The 22,023-nt window shown below is 40.2% G+C and overlaps 1 protein-coding gene across 2 annotated transcripts; it reads right to left on the minus strand.

The window, feature by feature from the left end:
- Positions 1-1,871: 1,871 nt before the first annotated feature.
- dnajc10 (DnaJ (Hsp40) homolog, subfamily C, member 10) lies at positions 1,872-21,388 on the minus strand. 2 transcript variants are annotated; one of them, XM_049593368.1, is made up of 25 exons: positions 21,310-21,388; positions 18,399-18,649; positions 18,088-18,253; positions 17,889-17,939; positions 16,733-16,815; positions 16,153-16,284; positions 14,937-15,030; positions 14,738-14,815; positions 14,380-14,423; positions 12,132-12,197; positions 11,753-11,818; positions 11,558-11,647; positions 11,348-11,458; positions 11,149-11,263; positions 10,613-10,740; positions 7,527-7,643; positions 7,320-7,421; positions 7,103-7,163; positions 6,324-6,418; positions 5,501-5,634; positions 4,468-4,521; positions 4,224-4,371; positions 3,880-4,002; positions 3,483-3,584; positions 1,872-3,403 (listed from the first exon to the last, which is right to left on the minus strand). In XM_049593368.1, the coding sequence occupies exons 2-25, from the start codon at positions 18,606-18,608 to the stop codon at positions 3,392-3,394; spliced, it is 2,382 nt and encodes a 793-aa protein (XP_049449325.1). In that variant the 5' UTR covers positions 18,609-18,649; positions 21,310-21,388; the 3' UTR covers positions 1,872-3,391. The 2 variants fall into 2 exon arrangements, with proteins under 2 accessions (XP_049449325.1, XP_049449324.1); XM_049593367.1 differs by having other exon boundaries at positions 21,018-21,363.
- Positions 21,389-22,023: the final 635 nt, after the last annotated feature.

Below are 22,023 nucleotides of genomic sequence, written 5' to 3' on the forward strand. Positions count from 1 at the left end.
AAGCCAGGGGCTGCAGTACTTTGATTATGTCATTGTCTCTCTGGTTTATCTGGTCCACATCTTGGGTGAATTATCGAGTCATCACCACAGACTGAGGTCACCATAACAACAAAATCCATCAGATAAAAGACAGACACTAGCCAGGAACAAAAGACTGGATCAGCAGAGTCTTTTTACCCATATCCAACACAGATTCGGCGTCCCTGTGGACGAATAAAAACATTATAAAATGCTTCCTCGAACAGTTGAACTCACTACCCTCTAGTCGCTTCACTGAGAGCCTGGACCATTGCAGATCATGGAAAGAAACTTTAACAGGACTCAAACAGTTCAGTCTATGACTTTGTTGCTGTGCTAAATTTTTGCACACACAGCGGTTTTAAATTCAGCCTGCTGCTGGTCTGAACGCCTACGAACTAATTCAAACTAGCAGCAGCAAACTGTGTCAGCTCTGTCAACAGTTAACCGAGCAGCCACCTCTGCAGAGGTTTTCTTTTACCGTAATAACAGTGTGATACACATCTGAATGTTCTCAGTGCTTTGCTGAAACTCCCGAACCATTCTGACTCTTAATCAGTGTTCAGGTACTTCCTGTTTCCTGCTGAACACTCTCCCAAAGGAGCAACGCAACAGAGGGGCAACAGTGTCGCCTGCTGATTCAACTGGAAACACACAACCAATACGAACCCTAATGCAGCTCCAGTACTCTGAACTAGGGCTGTTATCAAAGTTTGTTAAGTTTTTGTTTCGTTTTTTTCTATCTTGTGTTTTTGTATAAATTTGAAATCACAACAAATAAAATGAACAGAAAAGCAGTCTAAAATACATTTAACAGGTTATTTTCATCTTTGACAGCCTTACTTTAAACCCACTGTTGCATCTTGTACAGTGTGCACACTTACCATGTTTGGGGTCACAGAGGTTCCCAGCATGCATCACGGATGGCTTGTCGATCCATCATGGTATCCTGAGCTCATATTAATCTCCTTATAATTCCAGTTTGAGCACATTTTACTTTGTAATTCTGGTTTGAGCTTGTTTCTGCAGAACAGTGACACCTGCTGTTTAATGTGGGAATGGCAAGCAAATGATTCCCTCCAGGAATTTTTTTAAAGGTCTGGTTTGAGGATTTAGGGGGGTATACTGGCAGAAATTAAATATTGCCTCAAACCCTAGGGTGTTTGCATGTTCTCCCTGTGTCAGCGTGGGTTTCCTCCAGCTGCTCCAGCTTCCTCCCACAGTCCAAAGACATGCAGGTTAATTGGTGACTCTAAATTGTTTGAATGGTTGTCGGTCTATATGTGTCAGCCCTGTGATAGTCTGGTGACCTGTCCAGGGTGAACCCTGCCTCTCACCCAGTGTCAGCACTTTATAAAGATGTACAGACAGTATTTTAGGAGGTATGCAGACGAGGAGGGGTGATGCTGATGCTGATGGGTTGGTTTATATAGCTGGGTGAGATAGGGTTTCTGTATTCAATATCTAAGGCTGTTTTTCATTTATCTATATTAATGTTTGTAAATCAGGGACAGGTGTTGACAATTTCCTTTATAACTGAGACATGAATACTAAGAAGGGTGTAGGATTACATAAGTGCACACTTCTTCCTGCCCCTTTTTGAGCATGTCTGCCCTGGCTGCAACCAGACAACGTTTGGCATTTTTACTTTAACCATTAACAAAATGGTTACCATTTAACTTTCCATCTTATTGATTACAAGCCTTATTGTTTCACTTCTATACGACGTAATGATTGAGATGAACATGAATTTATCACAGAGGGTATAAGAGTGGAATTAAAACTGCAGCACAGGAGGTAAAACTGATGTGAACGTTGAAATCTTTTAAGAGAAAAACAGTTTTATTGTGAAGCTCCAACAGTTTCTACATGAACAATAAAATACAACACTGTGTCAACATCAGGCTCCATGTGTGTGTGTGTGTGTGTGTCTGTGTGTGTGTATGGTAAGCCCTTTAACATTTAATCAGTAGCAGTAATCAGTGGATATCAACAGTTGCTTTTTTCTACAGTTGACAGAATTCCAAGTCGACATATCCATACTTTGATTTTGACTAGCAGAAATAGATTCAAAGATATCTGCAATTTATTTCTTACTAGTGGAATTATTTTTCCATAGACATCTGTAACTTAATTACAACTTGTCAACTTTAACCATTGACTCCTATCCAAACTCAGTAGCAGATATCTATAATTAATTTTTGACATGCTGACTAGTTGAAGTTCTAATTAATGATGTCTACAGCTAAGTTGTCACTTGTGGTGATGTTCACTGTGGATATCTACATATGTTCTTACATTGCAGATATCATAAATGAAATTCTAGAAAAGTAAAAATTCAATTCTGACAAGTCAAAGTAAATTATTGATTTGTCAGCCTGGAATTGTAACTGGTAATGTAATTTCAGATATCTGAAATAGAATTCTAACAAGTGAAAATGACATTCGTACTAGTAACAATTACGATATCTACAGTCCCTTTTTATAATTTCAAGTAAATTCAAGTTTTGATTTTATTCATAAATTCCAATTTCACAAATTATAATTTGCCTCAGAGGGCTTTATAGCATAAAACATCTCTCTAGCTTTGGACCCTCACAGCGGATTACGAAAAACTCCCAAAAAGAAAAACATTTAGAGGGGAAAAAAATGGTAGAACCGGTCCGTCTTTTTTTAATTGTAGACATCTGAAAACGTTGTTCTTACTCTTTTGTTTAAGTCTTGTCTTCGCTCTGTTATTGTAATACTATACATATTATTGCTTTTTATGTTCCTTTTTTTTTTAAATAAACTGTATTGAGGCAGATCCCAGACCCCATACAATCAACTGCTGTTGTTTTGGAACGTGCTGTATCAATAATACTGACTTGACTTAGTACAAACATAACTATTGATATCTATAATTAAATTAAAGATATCTGTGAATCAGTTTTGACCAGTCGGAGTGTAATTTCAACATGTGAAAATATATTTGTAACATGTCAAAACTGATTTACAGATATCTTAAATTAACATGTCTTCATGTCAAAAATGTAATTTCCACTTGTGTTGTAAAAAATTAAACGTTCAGTTAAAGGATTTACCATAGTGTGTGCGTGTCAGTAACATGTCCAGTATGCAGTGTCCCACAGTTTTACTTCATAGAGTAAATACAAACGATGGAGACAGAAATAAAAACAAATAAAAACAAGGCAGAAGTGTTCAGTACATTCAACACACAGCAGGTAACAGTCCGTCTGTCTCTGTGTTACAGCTGTGGTCTTCACAAGGAGTGTTGACTGATCGATCTTTGTGCCGGACCAATCAAATTCACCTATGTCCCTCCCTGACCAATCAAATCACTGGTCTTTGTCGCGGCAGCGCCCACAGATTATCAGAGCTCATCCTGCGGGGGAAAAACAACAACGTCAGACTGAGGTTCTCCGTCCGGTTTGTGTTTGGATTTAAGGTGAACAGAGACTCACCTTTTTGTGTAACTGTGGCGACACCTTTTGTAGCCGCTGTCTGATGATGTCAGCAATCACGTTAGCATCCCGGCTATTGATATATTCTCCGCTGTGTTCATACTGTCAACACACACACAAACAAGTTTAAACTTTAAAGAGATAGTTTGGGTTGTATGAGGTACTTGAAACTTGTAAAATATGTATATATGTGAAAGTGATACAGTGGATGTGTACGTAGTAATAAAATAAAATAAATGTTTCAAAACAAATGTATTGGAAAAGGTCCTTTGGTGCTGTAAGGGTTTGATTCAGTGTTTTGTCGTGTGCTGCTTCATCTCATGTTTTAGTACGATACCTAAAAGGTGAAGCTGGTTATTTCTCTAAAGGTGCTGCTGCTTGGTGTGCGTGCACTCACCCTCCTTGTTCCCAGGTAGGGGTAGAATCTGACAGTTGGGTAGGCGGTGATTCCAGCTGCTTGACAGGTCTGATAATGAGCCTGACAGTCCACCTTCCCTGCTCGAACCTCCCCTTTAAGAATCTGTCAGTCACACAGAGAACACCCTCATAAAGAGCCTCGACTACACAGAGATCGTCTCTTTTAAGAACCTGTCAGCGTGTGTTTAAAGTCACAGCCTGCAGCTGCTAGAAGAGTGGGGTTTAATTTGTCGGTTGCCTCTCCAGGGCTGTGACTGACAGGAGCCACAGAGAAGAGGACATTAGATAATAAGGTTAATTTAGAAAAAGGAAACTGTGTCTCACCCGAGCCAAGACTTCAAACTCTGGGGCGAAGTGTTGACAGGGTCCACACCAGGGAGCGTAGAAATCCACAACCCAGTGATCCTGACTTGACAGAACCTGAGACCTGAAGGACTCTGGAGTGAGGTCCACCGATGCTCTGGGTAAAGAACTGTACACACAAGACATTAATACAAATACAGGACTCCACATCAGCCCAAACATTCATTCACAACAGAGGGACTATATAACGGAGAAGGTGTCTCACCTCAGTGCCCATAACCTGAGTGAATGGGAATCTCTGTGCCAACCATTATAACTCCTGAGAAGACACAAAGACACATCGACAGGATCAATAAGATGACTGAAAAACTCATTGATGATGTTCACATTAAAAAAAATAATGCCCCCACATTCCCATTCAGAGAGACCTAATGTGGCCCAAACAGGTGCATCTGATGGCATCAGATGAGGACCGAATACAGAACCCTGAGGAACTCCACAGCTAATCAGTGCTTTACCATTCTCCCTTCAGTATTACACCTACAATATCTGCTTTTTTGACAACTTGGGGGGAGGGGAAAGAAAGAAAGAAAGAAAGAAAGAAAAGAAAGAAAGAAAGAAAGAAAGAAAGAAACTGAAACAGCTGCAATAATTTGTCAATTAATCAATTACACGATTAATTTAAAAAAATTAATGGCTCAAGTCACTTCTCATGGAAAAATGCCAAAAAATGTGGCATTTACTGCTTTTCTTGGTCTTGCATTACAGTACAGATATACTTTTATTAATGGCAAGCGGCTGTTGCGGCTTTGATTTAGACACAATGACGAGTAACAGGTCAGTTCTTGTGCTGAGCTTTACGGGTATGGGCTGGTGCAGGTTTTCAAAAATGGACCCGTGCAGGACTCTGATCCACACATTAATCAGTTTAGTTGCATTTGTGTGAAAACTCCACTGAAACTTCACTTTATCTGGTAATTATTGAGTGTAATTATTGTAATTTTGTGGTTTATTGGCGAAGTGTATAAACAACAATGCAGACTGGAGTTTCTGCTGATAGTGACAACCAGGGATTATCCTGTGACAGCTGTTTAATAGGTCCCACAGCAGATTGAATATGTAAAAATGTATTTAGCGAGACTAAAAATGTCCTGGAAGTATTTCTGTACTGAGATGTAACTCAATCTCATCTCTTCTCATCTGACTCAACAAGTTTCCCAACATATCATAGTGTGTGCAGCGTGGAAAACAATGTCTGTACATGCAGAATGTGTATTTAAATTTCTGGCAGTACATACATGTAGCGATCTGGCTGCCGGGTGCTGCCGGTGTACAGGCGGATTTCAGGGTACGCCCTCACACTCTGACCCTGACAGAAGGACTGAAACCGCTGACAGTCGACTGAACCGACCAGGATCTGACCTGACAGCATCTGGATGGGGAGAGACAGAAAGAAAGAGACACTCATGTTAGCTGTTGTTGCTTTTCAACATAGTACTGAAGGATTGTCTTCATAAGCCACTGGTCTCTTGCTGTGTCTGCCCTGTTAGCATGAGCTAACGCAGCAAGACGGTGTCCCTACTCGTCATATTTTGCTACTTGGGCAGCAGCAGCGGTTAACATCTGACGCCAAGATGTTAATAAGGCTCGACTTTATCGTTAGACATCTTAAACGTTTTAAATGTCTTGATCACCACATTGTGAAATCTTGGAGGAACTGGCGAGCTAACGCTGACTAGTCAGCTGCCTGTGGATATCAGAATGGTGTCTTTTTGAGAACACAAACAGCAGCAGCAGATTAATCAGTGTTTAGACTTTCTGCACTGACACAGACTACTGAATCAGACATCTGTGCTCTACTTGACTGAAATATTTGGCAGTGACAGTTCACAGCTGTATGGAACAACCTGTATTTTCAAATATGCAAAACAATGACTTGCAGGCTGTACAGGTGTTTCATTATAATATTAAACTATATTGTATTTGGCCATATCATTCAGCCTTAGCCTCAGTGTTTCTCAATTTCTCTGTGCTGGATTTCTCTACACCGTCCAGGTTGTTTCAGTGTGTGTTTATGATGTGTGTATAATGTGTGTATGATGCGTGTTGTGTGTGTTGTACCCTGGCCATGCGTCTCCACTCTGGAATCAGAGCCTGACAGGGACCGCACCACGGAGCATAGAAATCCACCGCCCAGATCTGCCCCTCAGCTCGACCTGCAATGGACACGACAGGAAAGAACACAGAAGGGAAACTGATTGATGTAACTAGTAACAGCAGAAGCAGTCTTAGAACCCCTCAGCTGTCATCTGATGATGATAAGCCTCTGGGAGCAATGGCCAGTATTTCGGGCTGATCTGGTGTAGCCAGCAGGTCATTTTGGCTCATCTCTATAAACAGATATCTGCAGCTAAATCGTCATCAAACTACAGCTGATGGGTTCTGAGATTTTTTCAGCCAATGCATTGCACCTTTTCCTACAGACTGTTTAAGTGCCGTTAAAAAAAGATCAGTCAGTCCTTCTCAGACTGCAAACAGACTACAAACGGCAACCAGAAAACTTCCAGTGCCAAAATCTTGTCCTGACACCTTCAGATTCTGCAAACGTGCTGACATCTCTTCATAGAGACAACAGTAGTAGTAGTTAGAACAGGAACTAGGAGCTGAGTGGCACAAAATGTCTGAACTAAGAGCTGTGTTTTCAACCTTGTCTGTGAGTGAGCAACAAGAAGGGAATAGGATTTTAGAGACTGCATTAACACCTTAAAAATGTTTCACTAAAATATCCAGCATAAAGTTTGTTTGCTGTTGCCTGAAGTGGTTCCTCAGTAAAAATAAAAAAAGTTACAAATTTTAGAGGACTTCTGGTTTTAGCAAAATGCTCTACTAAATCCTGTTACCTTTAACTCTCTCAGCAAAGCTGGAAGGATCCAGGACCACCACAGATGGATTGACCAGATCCTGCAGAGACAGAGAGAAGCTCTTTAAGACAAAGACGTCCTTCATCAAGTGTTGGAGCACCCAGTTGTGGTTGAACACAAAAGCTACGTGTATTATGAAGAGGAAGCAGTGTGTTTTATGCTGTGTCAGTATGTCAGTGGTATGCAGTAGTAGTACCTGTATAAACTCCAGGATGCCGTCAGCTGAGTGTTGTCCTTCATATTCATGAACAGAGGAGCCGTTGAAGATGACGGTAGTGGGATACGCCTGAATATTATACTGAGAAACAGAGAGAAAGACAAAACATGATCAACCTGTCTGTGTTTTTTTTACCCATATCTGGTCTCATAATTAATGGTGCAGTCCAGGTGTGTATGTGCTCACCATGGAGCAGAGGTTGTGGTGGATGGTACAGTCCAGAGTACCAAACTTCATTTGTCCAGCCAACTGGATGGAAGCTTTCCTCAGTTCAGGCAGTAAGGCTCGACATGGAGGACACCACTGCAAACATGAATCAAACATTAATAATTTAATATTTAACAAGGTGACAGCACAAGCACTGTTTTTAATACACGTTACAGCCTGACGACAAAACAAATACAAGTGTCAGGCTCTGTAGTCTCTCACGAGCTTGATGCTTGCAGGCATGTTTATCCATGAGAACATGACTCAGCTCTAAATAAGTAGTACTCCGTTTTCACTTTATACGTGTGCACAATGGCACAGTTCATCTCCTGAGTGTGACTGGTTGTCACTTCAGGGTGTCAGAGGTTGTTAGCATAAAGTTGAACCTTTTCCAGCTTCTCAAAATTGCACCACTGGGCAACACATTTTGAAATCTGAGGCACAAACTGAGTCTCAGTGGGCTGCACAGGGATGTTATTTGGAAGTTGAATTCACAGTGAATGGCAGCCTGTTGCAGTTCCTATGTTTGAGTCCGTGTGTGTGTGTGTGTGTGTGTGGGTATGTGGGTTTCAATTCACTTGATTTTTAAAGTGATATTAGAAAGGAAACAGAAACAGACTTCATGCTTTCCATAAAGAGCTGAAAACATGCGATGTGTGTGAAGTGCTGAGGAGACTATAACCTTCCTCACATTAACACATGACATAAACACATGCGTCAGATTTTCATCATGTTTTCCACATGCTTTTCTATTGTCTGAGCTCTGACTGGATCTTTTTAACTGAAAACAGACAACTTTTAAACTTTCTCCCCTCCAGTGTTTTTAAGTGGTATCATCACTGGCACCGCTGTGCAACGACAACTGGATCTCTTTCTGTTTTCCTCAGAGACGAACAACTGGACACACTGCATTTTGTTTTCCACAGTTACTTCCGTTGTCCCACTGTCCGCCATTTCCTCTACAAGTGATTGTAACTGCAAAGAGCTTACACTGATGCTCCATGCTAACTGGGGATAGCTACAGATAGCTAAAGGGAAGACAGAAGTGCTACGCCCTTCCTGTTGTGGTTGCGCAATGGTTGACACGCTTCCTTTGTGACTCAAGGTGGCTCATTTTTTCTGGGAGATCGCACCCAGTGGCAGACAGAGCTGCACAGTGAAAGTGAGGCCAATAGGGAACCAATCTAAGCCGTTACATTATGCAATCAACATTTACTCTATAAAATCCCCTTTTACACACTGTTCACAGCAGGTGTGTCACGCCATTACTAAACCTCGCTGTTCTTTGTTCTGTTCAAATCAATGTCTGTGTAAAAGGGACAGCTGACAGAACGGGACCATAGATGGAACAAGTTTGACATTTTGATAACATGTTATGTGTGCGACCCACAGCCGGGAGATTTAATAAACAGATAGTAGCAGTTAGCAGCTAGGGTTCGGAATCACCAGAGGATCCAGGATACGATATCATCACAATACACAATACAATATCATTGTGATTTTAAATATGTGGTGATACGCTGAGTACTGCGATAAAATATATTGCCATACATTACCTTTTTTCAACTGTAAAGTATGTCCCCAAAGGAAAACGTTGTCAACATCTGATTTATCTTATAAGATAAAGTTTTCAGTCTGGTCATCTCACCTCAGCCATTTTTTTTTTTGCAGCGAAATGTATCCAGTGAACTGAAAAGCAATTGGTTAAATTATTCTAGTAGGCTACCTAAAGTTTAATTTGTATTTGTCCTATTATTTATTCATTTAATTAAATCGATACTTGGCTCTGTGCGACAATATGATATTGCCACTCAAAACTATCCCAATACTATGCAGTATTGATTTTTTTCCTGCATCTCTATTAGCAGCTAACTCAAAGAAGAAGGACAGCGTCAGAAAATATCTGCAAATTGGGGAGACAATAAGGTCTAGAACTTCCTTACCCTCCCTCAGAGCAGAGGACAAGATCAGCCGTCACAGGTAGGGTAAATATTGTTATTGCCATATTAATACAATTTTTATGTTTCTAAAATGCCAACTCGTATGTTACATGGAACACTAGAGGCTGACGCTGTTGTGTTAAACACTACACCCATCAAGTATCTTTTGCTTTTGTGACGCCAGCATGCTGTCTAAAATCACAAATTGGGGCGGCATGATGCCGCTGTCGTTTGGTTCGTTGTTAAAAACAAAAGGTGGAATAATGAAGGGATTTTATAGCCGCCCTATCGTTCAATTTATGTATAAAAAGGGATAAAAATAAATCAAAGTAAAACTAATCTATTTTTACTTTCATGGCCTCACATCATCGTGTCCCTTTCCTTCTGTGCAGCAGTTTAATGGCAGCGACTGCAGAATTTGACAAAGCAACTGTTCTCAGTGCACTTCTAATATGTGAAAAAGAGTTGTTGATGGAAACACATATTAATTTGGGTTTTCTTTCACCAATATTCTTTCACTACACTTAAATGGAAACTCACCTAAAAAAACAGACATCACACACACACATTTCAGGCTCTCTTACAGTAATTTACAACTCAACTCCCACTGGTAGTTACTTTCTCCCATTGCTGCCACACTGACATGCAATAAAGAAGTCAGTTCCTGCTGCCTCTCTGTCACTGCCTCTCTATCACCCAGTGTTTGTGTAGCAGGTGTGACACTATCACCAGCCCTGAAGGTAAACAGGGAGTCAGACAGGCTGGGTGCTGGGTGGCAAATCAAGCGAATCAGTGCTGATGTGTCATTTCTGCTTGTATATTTATGATCAGGATGCTGTATGAGACTTTAATTTCTGTTCCTGTTCTTCACTGCAGATGAAGACCACATGTCCTCAACACATTAACATCCACTGACATTAAGTATTTCAGGCTTCAGGTGTGCATCTATCCCTCTAAGATGACCTGATATGTCTTGAGGTACCTAAACCACCACTTTTTTGGGGGAGAGAGTGGCTTGAGATACAGTATGTGATTTCTGAGAGTGAGGCAGATGGGTCATTAATCTGTAACACACACTACAAGTGATATCTTTCAACGTTCTGGTTAAAGCAGTGAGTTACAAACCGGAGCAAAGAAGTCAACCAGCCACGGTTCCTTCCTGTCTGAGGGAAAGTTGTCAGGTCTCAGAGTCGTCACGTGAGCGCGAACGCTGTCCCTCGCAAAACCCACAATGTTGTACAACACATCTTTACCTACACACAGGACAGAAACGATCACCAGAACGTTAATAAGCAACTACTTTGCTAATCTTTTATTCTTTTAACCAAACAAATCTGTAGTTCTAACTTCCCAAATATGAATATTTGATGTTTTCTTAGTTTTCCATGACAGTTAACTGAATATCTTTTGTACTAGTCAGAAAAAATAAGATATTCAAAGACATAACTGTGCACTTTGGGACACTGAAATGACAGTTTTCTTTTTATTTTTTCCTGTTCTGTTTTTTATAAACTATACAATTGATAGATTAATGAGGAAAATAATTATAGTTGCAGCAAACAAATGCACATACTGTATACATCTCAATGATTTCTCATAAAACAGATAAACCTGCTGACCACAAACTTAAAAGAAAATCATGCACAGTCTGTGGTACTGACCGTGGTGGATCTCAAAGTCATGGATTCCCAGTCCTTTGAACACGGCTACACAGGATTTATGGATGTAGAGAGACTGACACAGCTTCGAGTCTGCGACACAGTCGACTCTGCCGACCTGGAGAGAAAGACAGTGACAGTCAGCTGGACGTACAGAGAGGCGGAGAGAGAGAGACAGACAGACAGACAGACAGACAGGTACCTGTATGTGGTCGTTTCGGAGGAAAGCTTGCAGCTTCTTGTACTCGTTGGAGGCGGGGCTTCTGTCACCAAATGTAAAACTCACCAACCAGCGATGATGGGCCAGTTTCCTCTGGGGACAGGATGTTACAGAGGGATGTACTTTTTTATATGTATTGTAGAGTGTTGATGTGTAACCTGAATAAAGTAGGGTGCATTTGAGTGTGTATACCTGGAAGCTCTCACTGGTCAGGAGTTCCAGATCAGGCAGGTGGTTGATGACCTGATTGTAAATCTCTTTACTGTCCAAAGTTTTCAGCCACTGGAACATATGCACATGAAGTCAGTGCTGCAGAACTACACACAGTATTACTACAGAGAGTACAACAATGTGCACATACAGACAACAGTGTGATCTGTGTCTTACCAGGACACCGCCTTTTTGATCCAGGGTACTTCCAGGTGGGAACAAAGCAGTCGCTCCGCTGGTCACCTGAAATACAGCAGAAGCACGAATACAAGTACTGCAAAAAATGCATACCACCTAAAACTGCTGGGATTATTTTTATACCTGAAAACAAATCTAAAAACAGTTTAGAGCAGCTGAGGGCGAGCTGTGTTCAGAGAGTAAATATCTAACTCTGCTGCTATGCAGATGATACTCTGATTTATATTCCACATGAACCAAATTTTCACAGAATCATGGGAGTCTCTTCACCTTTAAAAAGGCCACAAACTGTGAAGTGAGTTTTTTGAGTATCTTACAGTAGTAGTGTCAGTAGTGCTGCAGTACTGCAGGACCTTACCTGGAAACTGTCACAGAGCTGTTCCTGTGTGGTGCAGTCCATCCATCCCACCTTAACTAGACCATCCTGCACAAACACACATGCACACACAGATCAGAAATCTGTACAATCATTTTTTAACCAACAGAGTCAGTGGAATTTACACTAAATAACAGTCAACACCACATCTACTAACACCTGGGTCTTTAACAGGGGGTCTGGGACCCCTAGGGGATCCTCAAAGTTAGGGGGAACCTCTCTTTTTTTTTAAAGAAAGTTAGGTTTTTGGTTTGTGTTGTTTTTAGAGGGAGAGGTTAGTTGAGGCCTGGTGTTGTTAGATTGGTTTCTTTTATTTGGCACAACCACTTTGTCCCCTCCTCCTCCACGTTTGGAGAACCTTGTGTTAAATTTGTAAATAAATAAATTTTCGTTTTTACACTTCTCTGACTCCTTCAATTATTTCACTGTCATGTTATTGTCGTCTTGTGTCTCCCGTTTTCAAAAGGGGACATAACAATTGACCAATGGCTAAGCCCCGCCCTCAAACACGATGAGCCAATCACAGTGCGTATAGCCATTCCCATACACTGGGACATTCTCTGCCTGGACGTCCATTGAAATGCATTACAGAAAGTCAGTTTGTTCGGTTTTATGAGCTTTTTCGGATATTTGAAATTTAAAAATGGTCAAACGGTGTGCATGGGGTACATGCAACTCTGACACAAGGTATCCTGAGAGGCTGGGCGACCAGGTGTATTTTTACACTTTAAACCACATCTCAAGCGAGAAAAGTGTCTCCTTTGGATAAAGTTGTGTGGTAACGTTAGACCACAACATCAACTCAACGTGAATAAGATTAACAATGATGTCTACATCTGTTCTAAGGTAAGTCAACATTGTGTTTGAGGCAACATATTGTCACTTTGCTGGAAAGAAATATAAAGTTATCTTTAACATCTCTAGCTAACGTTAGCTAAAGTTAGCCTAACGTTAGCTCCTAGCTGCGTTGTTCATCATGTCACCTTGTTTGCTGGGAGTTCATTAGCCTATTTTGTTCTAGTTTTGTACTTTGGTGATGGTACATCATTGTTAGCTGTTGTCCAAAGGGCTCTAGTTAAGCTAACGTTAACTTCTGGAGCTTAGCTTCATTAACTTATCTGTAATGGCAGAGATAACAAAGGTTGGCAAACGTTATGCTGAATGATTCAGTGTAAATACTGTAGCACCAAACTAACGCAGAGACACTCTTGGCGGCAGTAGCTCAGTCCATAGGGACTTGGGTTGGGAACTGGAGGGTCGCCTGTTCAAGTCCTCGTCCGGACTAAAATATGGAGCGTGGACTGGTGGCTGGAGAGGTGCCAGTTCACCTCCTGGGCACTGCCGAGGTGCCCCTGAGCAAGGCACCGAACCCCCCAACCACTCAGAGCGCCTGTCATGGGCAGCCCACTCTGACATCTCTCCACTCAGTGCATGTATAGGTCCAGTTTGTCCATGTGTGTTCGGACCTGTGTGTAATTGACAAACAGAGTGAAAAAACTGAATTTCCCCTCGGGGATTAATAAAGTATCTAAAATAAAAAATAAAGATGGTAAAAAGGCCGTTATCCTTTTCTCATATTCTGAGCCAAAAACCTTAACTTCAGTGGCACTTTAACTTGTTGTCTTTGATGGTGACGGCAACCAGATGCGGTTCACAAGCGTACACTGTGACCTGTAAATTTTGGCTTGTAATTTAAGCTTTTCATCGCCCTTCTCAACAATAAAATGATGAATATATCCCTCCAATGCGTAGTTTAGGCCCTTTTGGTTACTTCTCAATGACATCTGATTGTTATGTTGCCAAAAATCATCAGTTGCCTCCTGTGAAATGCCGTGTACTGTGACACCTGCCATAGCGCCGGTCACTGAATGTTGATAGTTTGTCCGAGTGAGTGGAGGGGGCGTGGCTTAGCCATAGGTCAATTATGTATTATCAGTCTTCTGAATCAGCCGTATTCCTCTAAACCCCTGATCAGCATGGAAGCTGTGTAACATTCTGCGGTGGACGGGGCGTCCACTGGGGAACTAACGGGGCATTAGTTCAAATCCAAAAGTCAGACGATAACACAAAGTCACCACTCGAGGAAGTGGTAGACTAGAAACCCCTGTGCTCTGTGACAAATGATTGTTTTTGTCAAAAGATTCTGGTGGCTTTGAAGAGAGCACAGATAACGACTTCAGTGACCTGTCAGAGATCCAACTCTGTTATAATACTACTACTGTGTTCTCACCAACATCCCTGCCAACTTCTGTCTTGTTCTTGGCTCCAGGCAATCTGAGAGAGAAAGAGAGAGATACCAGGACATTATTACTACACAACATAATCAGCTATATACCCACAGGTAAGAGTGTATGTAAATATCTGAGTGTCTCAAAATGTGTGTGTGTTTGTTTACTGGCTGCACATGGAACACACAGACACGTAATGTGATAATGTGACACGTAACATCTTTAATGGATCTGTGCCACATCACACATACCTGTGTATGTGACATACAGAGAGCGGTATGTGACTGGATGTTTCAGCTGATAATCAGAAATGCAGAAATTCAGGCATGAAAAAAACCCTCATATGTGCTCATGTGTTACCTCCAGTGTCAGAGCAGAAGGTGATCAGCCAGCCGAGCCCCAACGAGAACGCATTCTCTATCTCACTGAACACGTTACCTGATAAAAACACAAACACACCCACAGGTCAGACCACACAGAACCATGCAAACTAGCCTGATAATCAGATTGAAGATGAATAAACAGAGATATAAATGATGAATAATTCAGAGCAGCTCACCTTGCCAGAGCTCAGCGACGGTGGTTGTGATGAACTTCATGGAGAAGCGGACCAAGTTGTCTTTAGAACGTTCCCCATTAAACTTCTCTGGTCTCTATGGAGAGACAAACACAATGTTAATGATAGCTGATAGCACATAGTTGCTCTAGCGCTGAGTTAACAGAACTCAGCTGAGTGAGGTTGATTCAGACAGCAAGGCAACATGTAACCTATGTACATAACAAGACAAGTAAAAACAGATCCATTTTCTTTCTAACTCCAAAGGGAGAAATGGCAGAATAAAAAATATAAGCACTGAGTAAACTGATAATATTATAGTCTGGCTGCAACTAACGATTATGTTTGTTACTTATTAATCTCAAGATTATTTTCTCAATGAATTGTTTGGTTTAGAAAACATTAGAAAACAGTGAGACAAGCCGATTAAAATTTCCTAGAGCATAAAGTGACTTCATAAAATGACCAACCAACATTTTCAAACCCAAAACTGTTAAATTTACTGTAATATAAGTCCAAGGAAAACAGATAATCCTCACATTTGAGAACCAGGAAATATTTTATTTTATGTTATATTTTGTATTTTCTTTTATTTTATTTTGTATTTTATTTTATTCTATTTTCTTTTATTTTATTTTGTATTTTATTTTACTTTGTATTTTACTCTATTTTATTTTGCATTGTATTTTACTTTATTATGTACTTTACTTTATTCTATTTTGATTTATTTTGTTTTGTTTTGTTTTTTATTTTATTTTGTATTTTTTTTAATTTATGTTATTCTGTATTTTTTACTTTGTATTTTATTCTATTTAATTTTATTTTGTATTGTATTTTACTTTATTTTGTATTTTATTTTATTTTATTATATTTTTTTATTTTTGCTTGAAAAATAACCTAAATTATTAAATGACAGTTGATTTTCCATTGATCAAATAATTTATTAATTTATGAAATGCTGCGACATGTGAACACTCTGCACTTCAGCTCTACCAAAAGTGTACCGGTGAGCTGTCATTGGTTGAATCTGCAGGTTTTGCTTATTGCTGAATTTTATTCATGCAGGTAGTTTCTAGTGTAAACACGGTAAGAAGATACGGATCACTTCAAATAGAGATGAAAACAAGAGGCAGAAAAGAAGCTGATGTGGTTAAAAATCAGAACATGTTCCTGCTCCACATTTAAAGATGATCAATAAGGAGACACTGAGTAAACAGACCTGTCCTGCTCTGAAGATAAACAGACTGGGGTAGCTGTTGATGCCTTTACTCCTGCACAGATGGTTGTTGTCTCCACAGTTCACCGCTCCAATCCTGATGACTCCGTCCATCTCTTTGGCAAACTCCCTCCACTGAGAGACAGATGCATTAGTTAGAGACACACACAGAAAGACAGACGGACAAAAGTCTGTTGAATGCTGAGAAAATGTCCAACTTCCAAAATAAGAGGGACCAAGTGTGCACACATCCAGCCAAAAAATACTTCACTGCAGGACACAAAGGAGGTCTGTACGCTGTTAGGCTCCAAATAAATACTTTATTTCTCTTTGCAAAGCAACATTTTTGATCGACAAGATCTGCCTCAGGAGTTAACAAAACAGGCCTGAGGACGATCATGTACATGGTAATATTGCAGAAATAAACTATTTCTTTGGAGCCTGACAGTGTGCGGACCTCATTTGTGCAATTTCCTAAATAAACAGCAAAGGCTCCTGCAGATTCCAGTGAAAATCAAGAACCATAAAGGCCACAGTCGGCAGCAAACACCTGTATTCATTATGTATTTTAGTGTTATATTACCGTCGGTGCCAGCTGGTGACAATGTGAGCATCGTGGGAAATAGAAGTTGATGAACCAGATTTCTCCAGAGTTCACTGCTGCCTCTGAAAACACACAGTAACACACACACAACAGTCATCGCGTGTTTACCTGTCTACCTGCCACGTCTGCACTTTCACACAGCAATCATGTTTTAGTGGCTTTATTGTCTCACAGCCACGAGACAGCTACTGAGGCTGAGGAGAGGCAAACACACAAGTGTCTGTGTGAGCAGAGAGAAGGTTAAAGTTTGGATGAAGTTGTACAGCTGCTCTGAGAATAAATAAACAAATCCAAACAACATACATGTTACAGTTTTAATGCCTAAAGCAGCTGCAGGGCTTGAAATACCTTTTTCAGTTTGCATGTACTAAGACGTGTAACTTTTAAAATGACATGCACCAAAAATTCTTTTTAAATGCGATCATTTTTTTTTACTGCACCATTTACTGTATTTGTCTTGTCATCTTCTCTGCAGCTCTATCAAGACCTGGTTAAACCAAAAATAAAAGTCCAGCATCTACTACTGCGACTTTTTTTTTTTTTTTTTTTTAATGAAAGTTCAAATATCAGAAAATCATCAATGTTCTTGGATGAAACTTGAGTTGACTCTCCTTTAAATTTTCTCAAAAACTGTTGGTAAATTATCTTCAGATTTGGTCACAGTCTGAGAATCTCTGAACAGGACTGCATATAAATTTTTTAGCAAACCTCTTAAGGAAACATTTATTTATTTAATTTAAGAGTCAAAAACGAGGATGTTTTCAATATGTTACAGTGTCATTTGAGTTGACTTTACCTGCATAATAAAGCATGGTTTATGCTAGCTATAGTGTCCCCAGCGTGAGCTTCGCACGCCAGAAAATAATGTCATCACTTGTTGTGCACTGAGCACAAAGGCTCAAAAGTCAGGTCATATCTGCCTTTGCTGTTTCAGAGCCGAGAATCAGACCCCACGTGTCTGTGATGGTGGGCGGGAGCTTCACCCCTGACACCACCCATGCACCCCAATCATTGCTGTAACTAAATTGCAAATGTGACGCAGCAAAGACCTGTCAGAGTTTGATACTGAAATCACTGATAAACTACAGTCAAATAAAAGTTAAACTGGAGGTGTGAAAATAAAACCAGCTCTTACCAAAGTCCCCGCTGTCCAGCGTGATGATCTCCAAATCATCGTCATAGATACCTGGACAGAAAAACACATTTCAGTTTTTCTTCACGTTGAAATGCATTTATTGTTTTCAAAGACAATATCTTAATGTCTGATCGAAAACACAAACACAAACAGAGGGTGTTGGTCTCGTACCATCATCGCTCTCACAACAGAGACTCACCAAAGTCATATCTGTAGTAGTTCCAGCTCTCGTAGCGTCCTCCCTGCTGCTGCTCGTCCAGCCCCTTCTCTCCATATTTATCATATTTCTTCCTGAGGTCTTCGTCCTTCAGAACCTCGTACGCTCGGTTCACCTTCAGGAACTTCTCATGAGCTGAGGCGTCACCCTAAAACACAACACTTTGATTAGGGCATTCTGTACACTGACAGGAGTGTCACCAGGGATTGTGGGTACTTCCGGGCTAAACTGGGGGTTTGTGGTTTGAGGGTTGTATCCGAGATCATGGTTGTTGGTTTCTCAGAGTGACTCACAGGGTTTTTGTCGGGGTGCATGGTGAGCGCCAGCTTCTTGAAAGCCTGTCGTATCTCTCTGGTCGTTGCCTCCCTGTTGACTCCCAGCAGACTGTAGTAGTCTTGACTCTCCGCCCAAACAGCCGCCAGCAGAACGATGAGGAGCAGCAGTGGCATCATGAGCTGGGCGGGACGAGGCCGCAGAACCCCGCGGACAACCCTGTGCCCCATCACAAGTCCTCCCAGTGCAACAGTCAGCAGTGCAGGATCAGCTGGAACACAAAGGCATGAACATTATTGCTTCCTTGTTCCTTGATGTGCAGATGAGTTGTGCACTGCTGTGTGATGAAGACAGGACATTATATAACTAGTCTACCCAACCCTGCAGCCATTAACATCCTCCAGTCACTAGTTTATTAGTATGATATGCAAATGGCTCAAACGTCAGAGTTACAACTCTTAACTTTAAACCCTAATTGTTTTGGCTGCTCTGCTTTGTTCTCTGCGTCTCTAAACGTCCTGGCTGCACATGTGGCTGCGGAGGATTGGCTCAGAGCATGGGAGTGGCCAGGGGAACGTCTGCCTGCCACCCTCTCTAACTTTATACCTCACTGCACCTTCAGCTCAGGTCGGCAGCTGGCGGCAAGAACAACATTCTTACAACTACTCTACAAGATGTTTGTTCCAGTTTATTGCTGCCCCGCATCAAAATATTATTTACAACTTTATAACGCACATAACTCTACATATTTCTAAAGTTTACTCTTCTTCTATTCTTGTTTTATTCTACTGGTGTATAGTTACATTTCCCTTACAGCCTCAGCACAGTGACGATATATATTCTATTTTTATTCTTTTAATATCTTAAGCACTAGTGTTAAACATGGTAGCATAATGCAGATTCTATTTTAATTGTACTGCTTTATATTTACATACTTTTATTTCATACTCTTACATCTGATATTTCTCTCTTCTTTACATCAAAGTGACTGTAACCAATCATAATTTCCCCTCGTGGATCAATGACATATTTCTGATTCTGATTGTCATACTAGGCAAAAACCCATGAACACTGTAGGTAGAGTGAATAGTTGTAGTTATATGTTAGAAGTCGCAGAGCTGAACTTCCATTTTTGTTGTCTTATTTCCTCTGGTAGGATTGAGAGGCCCTTTCAAGCCAAAATTACATAAATTTGTTTGTTAATTTGGCTCATTAAATATCCTGTCATGTCATTTAAAAGATGCTCCAGATTTTCCCAGTTTAACATAATACAATACTCCCATAAGGTAATCATTCCTCCCGTCCACATTAACTGTGAAGAGACCACGTCCAAGTGTGACTCCAATTTAAGATTTCAAAATCCATGGTTGTCTTTCTGTGTAAACATGCCTTAGGTTGAAGTGAACATGAGGCTTCAGCAGTCTGAGTTAGACAAAGCAAGCTGATACCTTCCAAAAGTTATCTTAGTATGAAATTTAATCTTTGTGTTTCTGTGGTGAGCACTGGAGGAGCGACAGTGACACAGAGGAAAAGTTGTAGTATTGTTTCAACTGACTGAAACTCATTGTTTTCATTTCATGTCTCTTACTGCTTCATTGTTTCTTTTGTAAAATAGTCTTCTGTTTATCACATATTTTGTTTGGTTATTTTAATCTATAGCTGATATTTTATTCTATTTTGTCTAATCATTTCTGGAGCTAGGCACGACTAAATTTCACTGCAAGTCATTATGATGTCATACCTGACCACACTTCTTCACACATGTAGTTTCTGTGTTTCATTTTGTTGGTTGTGCATCCTATTTATATGTTATGATTGTGTCAAAGTATTAAATGCGCTTATTAATTTTACTCACAGTCACCTATTTATGACTGGTTTGATTTGATCATTCCTGTGTTTTGTTTTATGTCTTTGTCAAGCACTTTGGTCAACATTTGTTGTTTGTACATGTGCTCTGTACATAAATGTGACTTGACTTTAATTGAATTTACTTGAACTAACATGCATTTTTGCAGGAACGAGGACTGTAGACTTTAGGGATCACTGCAGGATCAGTATGAACAGGACGGATGATTACAGCTGTGCAATGACTCCTTCAATGTGGGACACATGTGGCTTCTAAAAATTATATCAACATGGAGCTGAAAAGGTTTCTCATTTTGTAATAAATGACCTCACTGCATGTTTCTTGCCTTATTTGTGGACCTTGAAAAGGAGCCACCGCCTTCCTTCATGCTAAAACTATTTCCCCATGAAAGAAATGGGTGTAACACATCAGCAGACAAAATCTTTTCACAGCATTTAAGTAGATACATCGCATTTAATGTTAGAAAATGTTTCTACTCAAACACAGCTGCTTGTAATCACTGGAAACCACTTTCAAAATAAAAGGCTCATTTTCTATTCAGTGGTAAAACAATCTGTGATTTATGTACAACATCTCATATACGAGCACATTAATAGTAATTGTAACACTTGGTTACTGCATTAGAGAAAAACAGGTATTCCAGATCATTCTGAGAGAAGACGTACATTTAGTTCTGCAGGTAACTTAACGTTAGATAACATGTTTATAACAAGTAAAAACACTGTGGTAAACGCATGTAACAATCACCTTGACACAAAGCACAAATTTATACCTCTGGTTATTCCCACTGCCGGGTGTCCACAGGGTCAAACCTTGTATTTAACGTTACCAGATTTGATGTGTGTCTTGAGGAGGCAGAGAAGCTGAGATTAAGCTAAACTAAGCTAGGCTAGCTAGCTGAGGGTCCTCCAGTCAGCAGCAACTACTATTTACAACTTGCTAGCTAATTAGCTGATTAGCTTCACGGCGACACCGAGCTCTCCGCAGCGTGTTAGCGAAGTTAAGCTAACGTTTATCTTTCGTTTACCGAACTTTAAATGTGATTTAAACAGCTGCTTCGTTACCTCAGACGTGTCTCAACTTTTAAAAGCCTGAAGCTGAAGATCCGCATCAAGGTCCGGCTCAGACCGGCATCAAGCTACACACAACAACACACCGCACTTCCGGTAAGCGCATTTCACAATAAAAGTAGGATAGATTAAACAAGACAACAGACTGTAGGAAAAACGGATATAAAATTATTTGTCCGTTAAAAAGACATCAGGTCAAAATCACTTCACAAGATAAGCCAAGACACTACTGGTCATTTATTCGTTTTGCTTTGTTCTCTTATTTCGACAAAACAAAAGCTTCATTAACCGGAACGTTATTAATTAGCTGCGGTAACTTGACGAACATCGGAACCCACCGGCCGCATTCCGATGACACACAACTGGTGCGTTCAGGGCCGCACGTTTATAAATAACATTCCAACAGCGCATTACAAATGGCAAATATTAACGAAATAAATCAGTTTATGAAATTAACTGTCACAATAATAAATGCATTAATGTAAGTCAACAACTGAACAAATAAACCAATAATCAGACACAACTGTGACATTAGTTTAGAAATAATCACAACTCAACTTGATATTAGGAAATTTTTTTTGTTATATTTAATTAACAAGCTAATTTAAGTTTAATTTTAGGATTAGATGCTAAGCTTTGAATCACATTTCACGATAGTAATATCAATAACAAAATAATAATAATAAGTCTGACTTGTTGAGAGTTATA

Source organism: Epinephelus fuscoguttatus, linkage group LG13, assembly GCF_011397635.1.
Source record: "Epinephelus fuscoguttatus linkage group LG13, E.fuscoguttatus.final_Chr_v1".
In the NCBI taxonomy this organism is placed as follows: Eukaryota; Metazoa; Chordata; class Actinopteri; order Perciformes; family Serranidae; genus Epinephelus; species Epinephelus fuscoguttatus.